This window comes from Marmota flaviventris, chromosome 6 (assembly GCF_047511675.1).
Source record: "Marmota flaviventris isolate mMarFla1 chromosome 6, mMarFla1.hap1, whole genome shotgun sequence".
NCBI lineage: Eukaryota > Metazoa > Chordata > Mammalia > Rodentia > Sciuridae > Marmota > Marmota flaviventris.
Genome location: NC_092503.1, coordinates 107525911 through 107543835, shown reverse-complemented (window position 1 = coordinate 107543835; position 17925 = coordinate 107525911). Strand labels below are relative to the sequence as shown.

The 17925-nt window shown below is 39.5% G+C and overlaps 1 protein-coding gene and 1 non-coding gene across 4 annotated transcripts in view; both read right to left on the bottom strand.

Annotated features, from left to right (window-relative positions):
- LOC114095070 (platelet-activating factor acetylhydrolase) overlaps window positions 1–17925 on the bottom strand; it is a 57975-nt gene that overhangs the window by 17257 nt on the left and 22793 nt on the right. For all 3 annotated transcript variants that reach the window (XM_071613338.1, XM_071613336.1, XM_071613337.1), the window contains exon 2: window positions 569–710. In XM_071613338.1, the coding sequence (XP_071469439.1) occupies window positions 569–677 (109 nt within the window). In that variant the 5' untranslated portion in view covers window positions 678–710. The remainder of the gene's footprint in view (window positions 1–568; window positions 711–17925) is intronic.
- Window positions 6127–6230, bottom strand: LOC114095130 (U6 spliceosomal RNA). The gene has a single exon (XR_003583200.1). It is a non-coding gene; the product is annotated as a U6 spliceosomal RNA (small nuclear RNA).

Below are 17925 nucleotides of genomic sequence, written 5' to 3'. Positions count from 1 at the left end.
CACAGGTGAGAAAGCAAGTCACCACATCCATTCTCCTCTGGCCTGTCTTGATACCTACTTGTCCCCCACTTCTCCCTACTCTTTGGTAGAAACGATCAATACCCTATGGATCCCAAGACCCTAAAATGTCATCTTCTCTCCCCACCCTCCACTATAGACCAGGACTATATCTGTTGACCAAGACACCTATATCTGCCTCTTTCCACCTTCATGGAAGCAGATTTTGAGACTGCCTTGGAGGGAATTCCAAGGCAGTTGTGTTACCCTGCCTGGGTGATAAAGGCTGCAAGGGAGAGAAGGGGTAGCACTGAGGGAGTTCTCTACCATCACTGTAACCTGAGATTCCAGTGAAATGTCTCATCCTGGTTCCATTCTCCAGTCACTCTCTCAGTTTCAGTCATAAAGAAGAAAATATGAGGCCTTCATACTATCCTGGGAGAATTGAGGGCCCCCACAAGTATTTCCTGATAAAACTTGCTTAGAAGTCCAAATGTGCTACATCTCTGAGTCACCTGGGTGTTTGGAAATAGGTCAGTTGTTCAGGCCCTTCAACAAATAGACCTCTTACCTGCTGATTTAATAAACCCAGTGGGATTTAGTTGTTGCCAGTCAAAAGGATGAACCAGTACAAGGCAGCTGCAGAGGCAGAAAAGTACATGCAATTTGGGTGGTGCCATCTTGGGAGCTGAGCAGCGGTTTCAGCTTAACCTCTTCAAACAGAAAATTAAAAGAAAAAAGAACATGCAATGAAGAGGACTTAAAGAAGCTGACAAGTCGGGGAGGCTGGGCTATTAGCAATATTTGGAAAAAAATGGGACATGCATTTTCTGAGCTGGGTCTTAGGTAGGTTCTAGGATGGCAAAATTCTTGATCCTGTTGGGTGATAGAGCACAAAAATAATAGTGTTAGATCATTATATTAGGTTTTTGGTCATGAATTCTCTATTTTTAAAAATATTTTTAAGTTATTGATGGACCTTTATTTTCATTCATTTGTATGTGGTGCTAAGAATCGAATCCAGTGCCTCAGGTATGCTAGGCAAACATGCTACTACTGAGCCACAAACCCAGCCCACAAGTTCTCTAATTTTATAAGACTCTAGTTTGGTTATAAAGAAGAACATCAAAATATAGTAATTATAACAGCCATATATCATCTTCTTAATATCCACAGGCACATCCAGCATATAGTATACAGTTAACAGTTTTTACTAATGTTCCCATCATAATTATACTACTACTGCTGGGGTTAATTTTGGTGCTAATGATGCATTAGTTTTTTCACGGATTTTATACACCTACTACACTGTAAGCTTCTGAAAAACACAGGTGAGTTCTTATTTGTGTCTCCAGGACTCAACAGAAGTCCGGGCATCAATTGATGTTTCAGGAATGCTTCTTGAGTCATTGAATGAAACAATGGACTTCTGGACTAGGGGGTAATAATAAATCACATCACAATCAGACTGTATGCTAACATCCTATCAGCAAAAGCTGTATTGCATTTGTGTATTACTTTTCCCTTTATAATCTGTCCCTTCAATTTTGGGGGATGATGGCAATGGCCCAAGTCACTACCATCTCTCAATATGAATTCTGGCAATATCTTTAACTTGTCTTCTTTCTTAACTCTTGTTCACAGTCTATCCTCAATATTGTGGCCAGAGTGGCATGTTACTCCTTTGCTCAAAACTCCCAAATGACTCCATATGTCACCAAGCAAAGCATCATATAAGGCAGTCCTGCCTCTATTCCCTCTTGCACACTTGCTGCAACCATAGTGGCCTCCTTGTCACTCACCAAACATGCCAGGCATTCTGAGCTCCCCATCCCCATCTCAGGGTCTTGGCATGTGTTATTTCTCATAGGAAGGCTCTTCCCCTTGACATGCAAATGACATCCTCTCACTTCCAGGGTTTTGCTTCAGTGTTACCTTTACACAGAGTACCTTTTCCTGCTCTGTTTAAAATTGCAATCCAAACTTCATCTCCCCATTAATAATATGCTCTAGTTCCCTCCCTTCTTCATTTTCTCCAATGTTTATCACAAACTATCATGCTCTTGACATTATTTGTTAAGTGTTTATAATTTTTCCATTAAAGAGTAAGCTCTATGAATATAGGAATTTGTTATTGTTTTCCCCCTGCTGTATTACCAAGACTTAGAATAGTGCCTAGGACCCAGTAGGAGCTCAATAAATGCTTGCTGCATGAATAAATCTTGAATTTTAGTAGTTTCTGAAATGTGGTTACTAATACTAACTGAGCTAAGTTTCATGGTCTATGTGACTTATAGGTCCCGCTGTATTGAGATGCTAACTAGTTGACAGAGTTGTTTTTGTAAAAGATACCATACAGATATGTGGCATGACAATTTGTGCTCTCAAATATCTCTGTGTTTCCCTACACATCCTGGCCTCCCCTGTGATTGAACTGGGGCAACAGTCTCAGAATGCAACTAATTCTCAAGTAATGGAAATATGAACAGAAGGGTTTTGAGTCACCTGAAAGCCAGTGAGTCTTCTTCATCTGTTCCTTTGCCCACTCAGAGACCAGATGCTGATAAATGGGGGTCTTGAGGTAGAGGAAGCCTAGATTCCTAATCACTGGATAAGGAAGAGTCCCTGCCACTCCAAAGGAATATTTCAGGGTCAGGAAATAAACGTTTTTTTGTGTTCAGTCACTGAAATTTCCAGGTTGCTATTACATGAACATGATGATTGCACAGCATGGCCTATCCTAACACCAGACCTCAGACATTGAATCAAAGGGTATTTATTAAACAAATACTACATACACAACAATTGTGGTAAATACTAAAGAATTTAACATAATGCTTGCCCTAAAAGAGCTAATAATTGGATTTCAGAAATAAGACTAGCAGATACAATACAGGAAGTCATGAAATTACAGAGTCACTGGGCGGGGGGAGGGGGGGCGGTGGTACTAGAGATTGAACTCAAGGGCATTCAACCACTGAACCACATCCCCAGCCCTATTTTGTATTTTATTTAGAGACAGGGTGGTGGGGGATTAGTATCACTGAGCTGCTTATCACTCGCTTTTGCTGAAGCTGGCTTTGAATCCACAATCCTCCTGCCTCAGTCTCCCATGCCACTAGTATTACAGGCATGCGCCACCATGCCCAGCTTACAGAGTCATTTGACAATTTTTAAATGATATGGTACAAATTCAGAGGACAACAAGAATTCAGAAAGAAAGATTTCAGAAGAGATGGGGCTACAGTGAGATCAACTGTTATCATAGGAAGTAAAATAATTCTGGATAGATTGCTGGGGAAATTGTCAATGAAGCTCTAAGCTTCTCAGGCTACTTTGCAGAGTCATTGTATTTTTTTATTCAATATCTTTTTTATTTTTATTTTTTTGGTCAGAAAAAAGTAAGCACAGTGCAACTCTTTAAAATTATTTATAACTTTGGTTGATTCTATTTTGTCTTATTTCAGCATTATACTTAATTTCATTATAAGGTTAATACATGATTTAAAAAATCCAAATGTGACAGGATAAAGTGAGTCAAAAAACTGAGTTGTCCCTTCACTAATAATTACTTGCTGACAGATTTTTTCCCCAGATGTATTATTATGCTTGAGTACATGCACACACACAAAACACACACGTGAACATGAAAATACATAGATATACATAAATACACATAGTTTTAAAAATTTTGTTTATAAAACTTCATGTTATATGTCCAATTTTTCCCTTTGATAGAATGTAATAGATATCTTTTCATTTTTAATTTGTTGTGCAATTTTGAAATAACAGGAGAAGTTACTCAAAGAAGTTCTCACCAAATGAATAATGATATTAGCAAGATTTGGAGGCCCATTGTGTGTCCAGCATTTTGTACAATCCCTGGCACAAAGTATTCTATTTAATTATTATCATAACAATCAAGAAAAGATGTTAACTCTTCCCTATTCCTCTTGCCCTGAGGAAGTCAGGGCAAGGAGAATTTAGTTGACTTGTTCAAATCACACAGGTGGGAGTGCTGGAGACCAGGCTTGTACCCAGAATGTCTCAGTTCCTGTTTTTTAAACTAAAACATACCAATTTGAGTTGTATCTGTTTTTCATTTGCTCTAAAACTGTAATCTATTAAAATGAATACACAAAACAACCATTTAAATGATGCTGTGGTGTTTAAATGATGCTGCTTCCTCTACCAAGAGGATGACTTAAAGAGTTGGACATTGTTCTCTGAAGAGATGAGAATCTGTCTCCTTGTTTCCACCTGGTGTTATATTCAGGGAGCAGCATGCTGAGACTCTGGGAAACTGCAGAGGACTGAGTACAAATCCAGAGGAAAAGCTAGTGGGTTTTCCAAATAAACATCAGGCTATTTGTTAACCTGAAGCCTGGCTATTTGCTTACCAGCTCCCATGACTAACCCTCCATTACACTGTCATGACTAAGCTTTTCATCAGATCACATTACCCATAGGAAGCATTTATAGGAACATGAGTAGAGGGCTTTATAAAATTCCATCCCTGATGGTTTTAGCCTGTGACTAAATAAGAGGAAGGCCATTGAGCTCATCTGGAAGATCAATGAGGATAAAAAAGAACAAAGAGAAAGACAAAGTAAAACATTAAAAAAGGAAATTACTATTGGTTTTTAGCAATTTACTCTAATCAAAGGCCAGCTTGCCCTCAGCTCCTTGATGTTCATTACATCTCTCCCATCAGTAATCCCAGGAAGCCTCACAGAGAGCCAACTACTGGATGGGATTCCCCGAGCCCCCCAAGCAGAACTGGAGTGCTCTGTTGTCTCCACATTTCCTACCAGACCAGTGCCGGGACCCTCACCCTGGGTCCTCAGAGTGGAGCAGTGCAGAAATAAGGCCAGGTGAGATGGCTCACAGGGTTCCAGCCTGACCTCACTCAGCTTCTTACAAAGGCTCTTGGATACCCTGATACCAGATATTCAGATATCCTCTGAAGGCTGATATAGCATCTGATACAGCCAATCCCATGTTTAAAAATGGCTGCACTGGGACAACAGGATCATTTATTTGGTTTTATCACTGTCCTATCATCATGATATCTGATCTGATCCTTAAAGTAATAATCTTCTAAATAATGTAATGATTGCCTGGCTCACTTGTATTTCCTATATTTATTTGTTCATAAATTCATTCACTCAATTTTCAGAATGTCTGTGTGCTAGTCACTATGTTTGGAATAAAAAGGTTTTGAAAGTCAATCCAATTTTTGCTGTCAAAATCCCCAGCAGTGAGTCCACCTGTGACTCATCCTCATGCCAAGACTGGTCTTGGCTGATGGTGAGGCAGCTGTGTTCTAGCAGTGGAAAAACCCTTATTAAAGTTTCCCTGAAGTCGGAAAGGGAAGTTTTCTCTGGACCTGGCCCCTCAAGAGCACCAAAGAAGACACTGCCCACCTTGGTGAGCAGAGGCCACCAGCAGACAGCAGCCTGCCTCTTTTTGTCTGGAAGCAGTCTGTACCTGCTTCCATTAGGGCACATGGTACTGAGTACTGCAATGCTCCCTTCATAGAATTGCTCCACCATATAGCCTGTCAGCTCTTCCATAGTCTGGAGGAAAGAGGACTTTCAATGTCCTCTAAATCAGTTCCCACGGGCAGTGGTGTACTCTGGCTCCCCAGCACCACTGATGGCCACAGTTCAGACAGGAGGGAGGCAGGGCACCCTCCATCCTCCAGTACCACCTTAAACACACTCTCTGCACGTCAGGAACCAGATTCTTCAGAATATGGTTTGTGATATCACTTCCATGTTTGAAGAGAGTGGGAATGGATAACACCTAAGGGTGAAAAGAACTTCAGAACAAACAGTTCTATTCTTAGAGTGGTAACTCTTCTTGCATTTCAATTAAAAACAACAATGAGAAAATCATTCTGCTAGAAATATACTGTTCCCTGGTTTGAGGCAACACCAGCCAGTCCTTTCTCAGCAGTTTTCCAAGTGAGACAGGTAGTTCTGGACAAATAGTTCTTCTGCCACTCAACTACCGATACCTTTTGAAACTGAGCAACTGATGTATGACAAAGGGCTAAAGAGGTAAAAGAAGTTTTTGATATTCCTTTTTTTTGTCTGCTAATTTATATTTCTTTTTCTATTTTTTTTAAATATGGAACGCTTCTAGAATTTGTGTGTTATCCTTGCCCAGAGGCCATGCTGATCTTCTCTGTATGGTTCCAATTTTAGTGTATGTCTGCCCAAGTGAGCACCAGTTTTATATTTTTCAAAAGCTGAGCAAGAACCCTTTAGATCAGGAAGAGGACCTGATGAAGCCTGTTTCTGGAAATATCAACACATGGCTCCTGATTAACATATCACAGGCATCTGAGGAGAGACTTGAGATTGGTTTTCCAATGTCTCAACTTGTTGATTTGGGTTTTGTTTTGCAGGAACGCCCAAGGAAAGCAGAGAAGAAATCTGCTTTCAATTCAGACCTTGGGAATCCAAAACATGATTACTGGTTTAGTTAAGGAATTAAAAAGGCTAGATATGAGACATAAGTAGCTATCACTTATTGAACACCTACTATGTACCAGCTGTGTCCAGCTCCCTACTTCATATAGTCCCTAGTCCTTACAATGAGTAGTTAGGCAGCACCATTACCAACATACGACTGAGTTATGTGGATGATGAATTTTGGAGTCCAACAATTCTCTGAAGTGCATAAGAAAACAATCTTTATGATCTTGTTTAAATTTTAAATATATAATTCATATACAAATTGAAAAATTCTGGGTGAACATAATCCCAGAATTCTAGATGAATACAATTCCATAATACATTCTAGATTAATATAATCTCTCTAAAGAAGCATGGTTAAAGTAAAACACAGAAAGAATTCTAGATTACTATAATTCAGAAATCCCAGAGAAATATTATCTCAATGATTATATTTAAGTGGTATGATTATATGTATTTGGCATCCTCTCCACAAGTTGTAACAATGTCAAGTGTCCCTTGGAGGGTAAAAATGCTCCCGAGTTAAACATTACTAGTCTACATAAACCCAACTGAGAGATGGGACAAAATCAAACACCAGGAAATGAAGAGGGCTGAAAGCTATGTTAAGAGAAATAACTCTTTGTGAGCCCTCTTGCTGAGCAGGTAGATTCATCTAATACTATGCATAGGAATTTGATTTGTGTTGTTTTTAGGCTTACAAAGATGTGCGGACCCTTCATTAATGCATTCGACCTGGGATATGGGCACATCATCAGGCTTGCTTTCACCTTATTTCCCAATCAGTTGAGTTGGGGGCTTTTCCTCCACAATGCTCTTCTCGGTTTTCCCAACCAGAGGCACCTGCCTCCTTCCCCTCAATGCTTATGGCAATTTATTTCTTCTTTTCTCTTAGACCTTCCTTTTGTCCATGATGTACCACCGTAGTCTAATGCTCCAGACAATCCATGGATACACCCATCCATTCAAACCTTTCCTCAGCACCCTCCACATGCCAACCACTGAGCACATGGCTGGTTTCTTGGTTTCTACTAGAGGCACACTAAACCCCTGCAGAGAAATGGTGCATAAGGACTCCAAAATGATGGGAAAATTTCGGCCTCCATGAATTTAGTTAGAATACTTTAATCAGAAAAAACAGAGAAATGAGTTATTATTCTAAAGTTAACACATGAGCTTTGTTTGCTAGCGCAGTATGGTCTTTATACTACACTAGATGTAGAGGATGAGGATCTGCAGCATTTACAATGCTTGTGGCTTCTGAAATGTCTTTGTCCCGCTTGGGTTAAGTGCTGGGAAGGTATGGAGGGAGCTATGGATTCTATCTGTAAAGTGTAATTTTGAATTAGAGATGTTTAGACAGAAATAGGTTCAGTGCAGGCACAAGGGGAATGATCAGTTCTGGGATAGGAGGAGGGGGCATTAAAAGCCTTCTCCCATTCTATGCTCTGGTCACACTGGAGCTGACAGGAAAAGGAGTTACATGAGCAGGATGATCTGGGTACACAGGAAGAGGAAGGAAGGTGTCTCACACCGAGGACACTGAGCGATAGCAGGGCTTGCTAGAGCTGAGGAATTGGTAAGGTGGGTGGCAGAGGACATTAGGAGAGGGATGTCAGGAGGAAGAAGGTTGAGGACTCAGCACAGAAAACCTCACTCACAGAAACATCCTAGTTTGGACTTTTGTCCTACAATTTGTAACATGTCCCATTGTGCCCAGTAATGAGGAACTCTCACCCACCCCATGCACCATGAATGTTTGCTGGATTAACATAGGAATGACTTCTGCACTGCAAAATGGTGTCTGTGTGTGTCCTCAGTACAATGATATGTGTGCATGTAAGCATGCATGTATGTTGGGGACACGGGATGGAAAATACAGGGTCTGGAGCCTTGGCTTCTCCCTTGAACACAGCTGTGCCCAGATCTGTTTGTGTCCCAGTGATTTCATGGTCGCCTCTTCCTTATTCCTTAGTGCACCTCTCTCTACTAAACTGTAGTTTTTTCTTCTTAAATGGACAAATATCCTTCCACCTGCCCTCCTGTCACTCACGATGGAAGAGCTGAAAACATTCTTCTCCAAGGAGAACAAAGAACATCAGAGCTATATTCCCTCTCCTTTGCCTCTGACCTAGTTCTGGGCCAATGATAACCCCTCCTCTGTCTTCCCCCATTCTATGCTCTGGGGACACTGATCTTTTGGACACCAACTTCAGCTTTCCCCAGTGCCTGCTGAGCACCTACACACTATGGTCACACCACATAATGACTTTACATTTAATTCACATGTCACTTTTTCAGATTTCTTTCCCCAATATCCTTTACTTTTCAAATTTCTAATAGTTCTACATGCCTGGTGGACCCTTAACAACACATTCTTCTGGTTTCTGATCTACTTCTCTAGCTTTAGTTCATATACCACCTGTTTTATGTGATTTTACTGCAAACAATTCTCCATGAAAGTATTATATAATTTAAATAAATGACCAAGCATTTCCCATGTTACCAAAATGAAAACAAAGCTTGCTTTTCTAAACCAAACCCCACTATAAACAGCCAAAAGCCCTTGGCTCCCTTGGACACTGGCTTCTTTCCCCTTCCACTGGTGGTGATGTGTGAGAGATGACCACAGAGGCCTCTGAACCTGAACACAGAAGAATGATTCAAAAACACGTCTTTAACTCTTAAACTTTTCTTTCTACCAATAAGTGCCTTTTCCTCAAGTGTGGGATACAAATCATCTAGAAATATCTTTACATTTCAGAAGCAGAACCTCGAAAAGTCTGGTGGTGACTCTGAACATCTCTTGGAACTAGAGACTCCAAGAAGACTCTTCTGGAACCCTTGATATAGCATTCTTCACAATTGTGTGAAGGAAAAGCACTTCCACAGCCATCACCACAGGCCAATACAAAAATGCCAAATTTTCTTTGAGAAAAATATAATTGTACAAAAAGAACAACAGCTGGTAAGGCAAAACCCTGGGAACACAGGACTTATGTTTTAACACCAAAAATATTACAGAACAATGTCAGGCTTATAAATGAATACACTGAGTTTGGGGAGGCAATTTAAACAAGCCTTAAATTGTCCATATCCTTAACTGACCTTTAAATTACATTTTTGGGGTTAGCATAGAAAGACCTTATACACAGGGAAACAGAACTTTAAAAACTTAGTGCAGCACAATATGCATTTCAACTCTATAAGAGACAGTATACATATATATACCTTTAATGGAAACCCTACAATGTCAGTAAGAGGATGACATCAATGGTGTTTTATTCTGCTGTTAACCTATGTATAAAATAATTCTTTATGATTGAGAAAACTGTCCACAATAAAATTTTAATTGAAAAAATATATAGAAATTGCCACATAAAAATTCATACTAAAAAAACAATGGATATAAGAAGGATAATGGACTCCTGGGTATTTTTTATCATTGTTTTACATCTTTTACAATAAAATGTATTGCTTTACTAATAAATATTTTAAAGGACATTTTATTAAGAGTTTGTATGATCATGAAGTGATTATGTTTAGGCCAAAGTAAAATATCATGTAGAAAATTAAGAGAATTTTCCATGATCCCAGAAAAAGATACATGAAATTGAAGAGGAAGAGGAGGGAGAGAGACAAAATAAATGTTTTTTTAAATTTTTGAAAAGTTTATCATTGGAGAGTTTATATAGTTAGAAACTAATAATAATTTGTAATCCTTATATCTAATTTTCTCTTTTCTAATGTTTTAAATCAGTGGGAATATACACTCAAAATATTTTTGGAGGCAGGGGGGTGTCTCTCCCTATTTTGCCCAACTAGTCTTGAACTAATGAGCTCCAGAGATCCTCCTGCCTTAATATCCCTGAGGACTTTAAGTGCACCACCACACCTGGCTAAAAATTAATCATTTTTTAAATAATAAAGACTGAAAATAATTTTCTTCAATTTTGCCTCCTCAACCATAGAGAAGGTGATCAAAAGTGAAAGCTCAGATCATACATTCTATTAGATATTTAAATTGATATCACCTCTTTTTTTTTTAAATGTAGACTTCATATCTACTGCTGAAACCTACTTGCTCTTCAAATCTCAGCTGAGAGATCCAAATTCAAGCATGACCACCACTAATTCTGATTTCCCTTTATCCATCACTATTAAGTTCTCATTAGGCACTACTTGCTTTTGTTGAAACAAAAAGGCAAACCAAAACAAATAGTAAAATGTCAGTTTCAAATCTGGAATTTCTGTCCAGAGCTAACAAGCCAATCAAGCAAAATCCATTCCTGGCAAGAGACAAGGGCAAACATGTCTCAACTCTTCTGTTATTAGTAAAGAATCAGAAAATAAAATATTCTTTCTGGGCATGATGGCACATGCCTGTTATCTCAGCAACTTGGGAGGCTGAGGCAGAGGGATCACAAATTGGAAGCCAGCCTCAGTAATTTAGCTAGGCCCTAAGCAACTTAGTCAGACCGTGTCCCAAAATAAAATAAAATAAAAGGGCTGGGGATGTGGCTCAGTGGTAAAGTGCCTCTGGGTTGAAGTCCTAGTAGCCCAGGAAGGATGGAAAGAAGAAAGGAAGAAAAGAAAGATTGATTAATTTTTAGAATGGGATCACACCCCCCACACACCCAGTCCTCATTCTAACCCCTAGAATGTGTGAAGATGTTATGTTGCATGGCAAAGGAAAATCAAGAATGTAGATGAAGTTAATGCTGTTAATCTTGATTGCCCTTAAAATGGGGAGATTACCATAGATTAACCCTTGGGCCTGATGTAGTCACAAGGATCCTTAAAAGTGGGTGAGGGATGGCAGAAGAGAAGGTCTGCTGATATTTGGGGTTGTCATAGCTGGAAAGGGGGCTGCTACTGCCATCTAATGGGTACAGGCTGGGGATGCTGCTGAATATCCTACCACACACAGGAGAACTCTCACAACACAGAAATACCCCCAGGTGTCAAGATGCCAAGGTTAAGAGAAGGCTGGTCTAAGAGAAGGCTGAAGCAAGTGCATCCTAGTTTAATAAGGAAGAAATATTTATTTCATTCCAAAACAGTCTTTTGGGAGGCAGATACCTGGACAATAAATGGAACAATGTTTTGATAATTAGGTCATTTATAATGTCTATTTCACCTGTCCTAAAAAGGATTCAAACATTGCTCACTGGTTCACTATTAGGAATGCTAAAGTAAAAAGATAGATGCATGGGTGAGGTTAGACTCTGAGGTGCCATCTTCATCTAGGATATATGATTCTTTTCAAAATCAATTTCCTATCCATATTGGCTGATATTGAAACTAGGAACTGGAAAACATAATATCAACTCTAACATTTTTTATTTCTACCATGTTAGATCAGAACTTAATCTTACATCCTCTCAAAAGTGTAAGACTCAAGTGACTTTTTTGCAGAAGTATCTAAGTCCTCTTATGTTGGACACAGTTGATAACAACTGTTGTGTAATCATTTCACAACCTCAGAAAAGAGGTAGAGTCAAAAAAAAAAAAAAAAAAAGCAAAATAAGAAGCAGTCCCCTAATTGTGAAAATACTTTAATAATAGTCACTTATAAGATAAGTGCTTAAAAGCTGCAAATAAAATAAAATTAATTAATTCTACTCACATCTGGAAAACAGGAGCTCACCTGTATTCAATGTACAAATGTCCAGATGCCCTCTGTTTTATGTCTTAAAGGCCATAAAGGATAAACATTATCTAAGATCACTGTGCAGCTTGCTGCCACACTGGGGTTCCTGAGCTTACTCTCTGATTCAGTCCTAAAGGCTGCCTGCTCAGATAAGCCAGCATGGGCACCTCAGTTATAATATAATACTCTCTAATATCCCAATAAGCTGAAGAATAGTTTTTCCAAGGAATAATTGTGGCTTCTCCTTAATGGATCAGGAATCCTGAAATTATGAAAAACTTAAGCCAAAACCAATCCATGCCCTCAACAAATAAAATATAGCAGAGGCACAAGAAACACACACACACACACACACACACACACACATCATATATACAATATTATTAGTGTGAAAGTAACAGGTCTTTTGAGAGTTGTATGCATTCATGGCTATATGATGGTAGGTATAAGGTCCCAGGTATGCGTTTTGAGAAAATTTCCCCTGTGGTAGAATAAGAGACTCAGAAATCTGGCTCTGAATTCCAGCTGCCAAGGTTTGAATCCTGAATCTGCTACTTATTGGCTTAGCGAACACAGTGAGTTCTTACTCATTTTTTTGCTTCTCTCTCCTCATCTGTCAAAGAGGAGCATTAATCATGGGCTTACAGCCCTCACAGGAATGTCACTATTATTACTCAAATACTATTACTAGCTTCTGCCTAGCTCCAGCAGCCTGTCATATAGAAGAGACCCCAGTGACTGCGCTGTGAGGAGAGAGGTTCCGGGTAAAGGGAGAAACCGGGATTGAACAAGACCAAGATCCTCTTTTACTAGACGAACTCAATGTTCATGTCCTTCAAACGGGAACTGTAGTATTAAACTTGACACCTATAACCCCAAACAGGGGAAAATAATGAATCTGAAAAAACGGTACAGTAATCCCTCGTTGTACAAGATGGATACTTTCCAAGACCCCCAGTGGATGCCTGAAATCACAGATAGTACCAGACTATATATGTGTTTTCCTACATGCCCTGCAACATTTGCTACACAGTACCAGAGTTAATCTGTCCTGGGTGTTTTATGCTCTCATGCCTCTTTGCATCTCTATTCTTGCATTCGGAGGCTATTGTAAAGTAAAATAAAAGTTATTTGAAAACAAGCACTGAAATACCCTGCCAGTAGACTTGATAACCAAGATAGTTACTAAGTAACTAATGGGTAGGTATTGTATACAGTGTGAACACACTAGGCAAAGGGAAGATTCAGTTTCCAGGTAGGACAGAGTGGGATATAGCAGGATGGCACGAGGTTTCATCATAATGATGACCATGGCACACACTTTAAAATGGCATGCCATTTAAAATTTATGAAGTTTATTGTTGAAATTTTCCATTTACTATTTCCTGACCATAATTTTAACCATGGATAACTGAAACCACAGATAGAAGGGAAACTACTATAATGTGAGCCTTAGAGGGAAGGCAGTTCTGGGAAGATGTCTTAAATAAATAAAATATTCAAATATACAAACATATACCACAAAGGTAAGATTAGAAATGAAGTTCTAACTTTCAAATTCACTCATCTGATGTGTTATGTACAAACCAAAGACAGTAAAATGAGGTAGAAAAGTAAGATTACATGTGTATGGCAGTTAGCAATAATGATAATTTACTCTGGGCCAGATACCATTCTAAACATTTTATATAAACACATTCATTTAGTCCTCAGAGTTCAACATACAGATGAGAAAACAGAGGCAGAGAGGTTAAATAACATGTCCAAGGTCATAGATAGAGGAAGCAGCCTAAATCAGGATGTGAACTTAGGCCCTGACTCTAAAGCAAAGATTCTCCACTTCATGCTACTCATGATTCATGGTGTGGGGGGCTTCCCTATGGGTTGTAGATGTTTATCAATTCCTGGCCTCTATCCACTGGATACCAGTAGTGACCCCTAATGTGGCAACCAAGTATGTTGAAGACAATGTCACCCGGAAGAGCAAATATCACCATTAGTTGTGAGCTAGTGTTCAGTGATGAGTTCTGCTGCAAATGATCAGGAACAATCTAACTGGAAAATAAGCTATAAACACAAGTCAAAAGAATAATGGATTAATAATAACAACCAAAAAAAAAAAACAACTAAAGACGTCTTAAGCTGCATAACAAAAGTGTAACATTTTAACATTTTGGAGAAAGGGAGGCCACCCTCCCATCATATTCTGTACCAGTTAGACCACATCTTATCACACTGATTAAGGCTTTAAGGATTTTAACAAATGCAGACTCATATGAAAGGACAATAGCCCAGCAATAACCATAGTGATAACAGAACAAGACAGCAGGTCCCATGAAGAACTACAGAAGGAACTGAGGGATATGTACAGTCCAGATGGCACGTGACAGGTACTGCTCTAGGCAAAAGGTCTTCGACATGTCCCATGTGCACCCAGATTATTAAACTCCATTAATGGAAGCTCTTCAACAATTCTTCTCTTGACCAAAGGAGCAAAGCGCAAGTCTAAGGCCTCCCAGAAGGGATATAGGACTAGGAATTCCTGCATTGGAAGAGGGTAGAAGTAGAAAGGTCAGGTTGGACTAGAGAGTCGTAACCTGAGGTTAAAAATCAAAAGTCTACAAGGGCCAGCCAATAGGTAACTTACATGAGTCAAACAAGCCTAAGTAATGGAACGAGGACTGTACAACTGGACCATGCAGAAGGAGCAACTGCCCCTCTACTGCAGTTGATAACTTTCATGCAAGAATGAGAACTCCAAGATACTAGATCTCATTGTTTTCAAGAGAACGTGGAAAGCTACATTTGTATGTAATAACCAGTGATTTTTAAAGGACTGCAATTAATTGAGCATTTCAAAACATTACATGCATCAAAAAAATAGATTCAGGGTCTTATGGAGAGGCTGTAACATGTCCCTTGAGGATATCCCTCTGCCACCATCTAATTCAGGTGGTCGATTTGGCAGAACAGAAATTTAACAGATTCTAGACTTACTGTCACGTTGTCAGCAATTTGAATCAGCAGACTGGTCACTTCAAGTTCAAATTCAGACACACTGTGACCCATAATTAACCAATGGCATCTGGCAAATGATGCCAAAGGCTATTAAATCAGAAAGAGTTAAAATTTCCACTGCATACAATGTAAATGAGGAAGAACTCTTTTCTTCTAAAAGGCACATCTTATTTTTGTAAGTTGCACATGAAAGTGAGTCAGAAAAAAGACATGGGGTTGCCTCATGTGGCAGTTAGGTTCTGTCATGAGAAGGTCACCCACAATCTGAGTTGGTAAACAACTTCAAAACTCTTCCCTAATTCTCTAAAACTTAGTCAGAGATCAACTAGGGAAAGTTCAAGAGCCTCCTGTGAGAGAGAAGCTTCACTAAGGGAAACAGTTCTATTCAACTCTGGTCCACAGTCCTCTCTGGAAATTCTGCTGCCATGTGTAGATTTTCCATTATCTATAGATCTTTGCGCTCACAGATATCTGTGCACCCATAGCCAGGACAAAAGCCAATCTGTCCAAAGGAAAAAAAGAGATTTTGATATTTTTCCAATGCCCAGCTTCAAATATCCCATTTTTAATTTTCCCCAAACACATTCAACTTTCAAAATGTAGGCAGCTATTGTTTTTAGCATTAATAATACTGAAATTTTATGATGGTGAGTTTTATAGGTAACTCTTAGTTAAGGGTTTTCAAACCTCTGAACAGAGAATATTTTCTATGTATAACAAGTTATATTTATGGAGCAGAATAAAAATATGCATTGAAATTTATTAGAACAAGTTGTAAAACTGCAGCACAGATCATTCAAAGTAACACAATATTAGCAAATAGTAATAAATGTTATATTACCCAAATTACCAAGGGTATTGCTTATATGTCATTACAGGATAAATGGTCTAGACACCAATGCCAGCACCATTTGTGGATGGGGGCTTTGAGACAGAGAAATATTAACTTCCCACTGTAGCTCCAAAAAAGGAGCATATGCCCATTTACTACTGTCACCTTCCACTAGGTCACCATCAATAAACTTAGAGCTGGTCTCCTTCCTCCTCTTTCCTTAGAATTCATTCTCCACACTGCAACCACAGTGCTTTCATAGAAAACATGAATCTGTGATATGATGCCTCTGCTTAAACACCATTCTTGGCTTCTACTTTGCTTAGAAAAAACTCTAAATGGTTTGCTCCAGCCTGTGAGACTTAGCATGACCTGGCTTCTGCTTCCTTACTCCTCCAAGTCTCCTTCTCCCTAGCCTAGCCAGGGCCATGCTGGCCTTCCAACTGTGCTTCCCATACATGCCATTTATTCCCAGGACTTTTGTGCTTGTGATTCTTCTGCCAGAACCATCTGCCTTTCTTCCTGGGGCCTCATCTCATCTCAAGTCCATCAAGGAAGTCTCTCCTCCAAACTGAATCCAAGAAAAAGGGTCCCTCCCACCTGTTGAATATGCACACCACCATTACTATCACCTCCACCACCACTGCCCCAAACATCACTATACCACAGCACTCAACTTTTCTTCAGGGTGTGTACCACTACATGAACTCATCTAGCTCATCTGTCCATTCTAGAATGTGAACTTCGTGACAGCAGATAGCTTATGTATCTTACTCATTGCTCTATACTAAGTTTCTGGCACATAGGTGCTGCTCAATAAATATTTTTGACATGAATAAATGACTGAACACAGTTTTACTAGGAATCAGCTGTTTACTTAATTCAATGAATATTCTTACAGAAAATGTTTTCTTTCTTCTCAACTACTGCTTATTTAAAAAAAAAAAAAACTATAAGCCTATATTTATCAGCCTGTTTTTTGAGGGCGTATCACAAGCATATGGCTTAACGGGGCAAGGCAGTGAGAATCCTCTGTTCATGCCTTCAAACTACAAAGCTACACCAGAATTCTGGAACAATATGACTTTAGAACAAAATGGTCCCCTTCAACTTCTTTAAGACTGAGGGTACTTTCTCTTCAACGCTTGGCTTTACTCAAAACTTCTCAGTATCTCCAGGGGTCAATCTGAATGTCTTTCAAATTTCATGAATCATGGGGTGGGGGGGGGGTCAGGCTTAAGATAAATCAGAGTATAAAGAAACATCTTTCTTTTCAAGAAAACACCCATCTTTGAAGGTTTTGGGGAAAAAAAAATACAGATTAAGGGGACTCCTAAATTTCATCTGGCCTTCTCAGAAGCTCCTATTCTAGTTTCTCAGGTACCTATTTGGCCCTTTTCTTAATGCTCTATGCCAATAGAACCACAAAGACCTCAAAGAGAGGTATAAATTGTATTTGTGTATAAACAGAACCAGGTAAGAAAATATGTTTGGGCTCTGCATGTTCATTGGGACCAATGCACAGAGGGGAAATGAAGAAACTGCTGCCCTGATTTGACAGTTCTGTATGAGGAGAAAGTCTTGGGGCGCTGGCCAAACCTTTCATACCTCAGAGAGGAATTTCTCTACTGCGAAATGAAAGTCAGAATCAGATTAACCTCTTATCTAGCTCTGGTACTCAGTGGCTCTGCTGGTAGCAACAGTCTGTGGTGTTTGACTGTCCTGGCAGCTCTGAGTCTGATGTGCTCAGGTCAAGAAAGAGCCACAAGGCCAGCAGCAGTTCCTGTGCACAAACCTCTGTTGGAGGGAAACTACCCTCAGTACCCAAGGGCCTGGTGCTGAGGTGGCTTGCTGGAAAATGCTAAGTGGCAGGCTTCTACAGGACCACATTCTGCAAGGTCACCAGAATTTCCTCTGTGAGAAAATCTGCCTGGATGCTG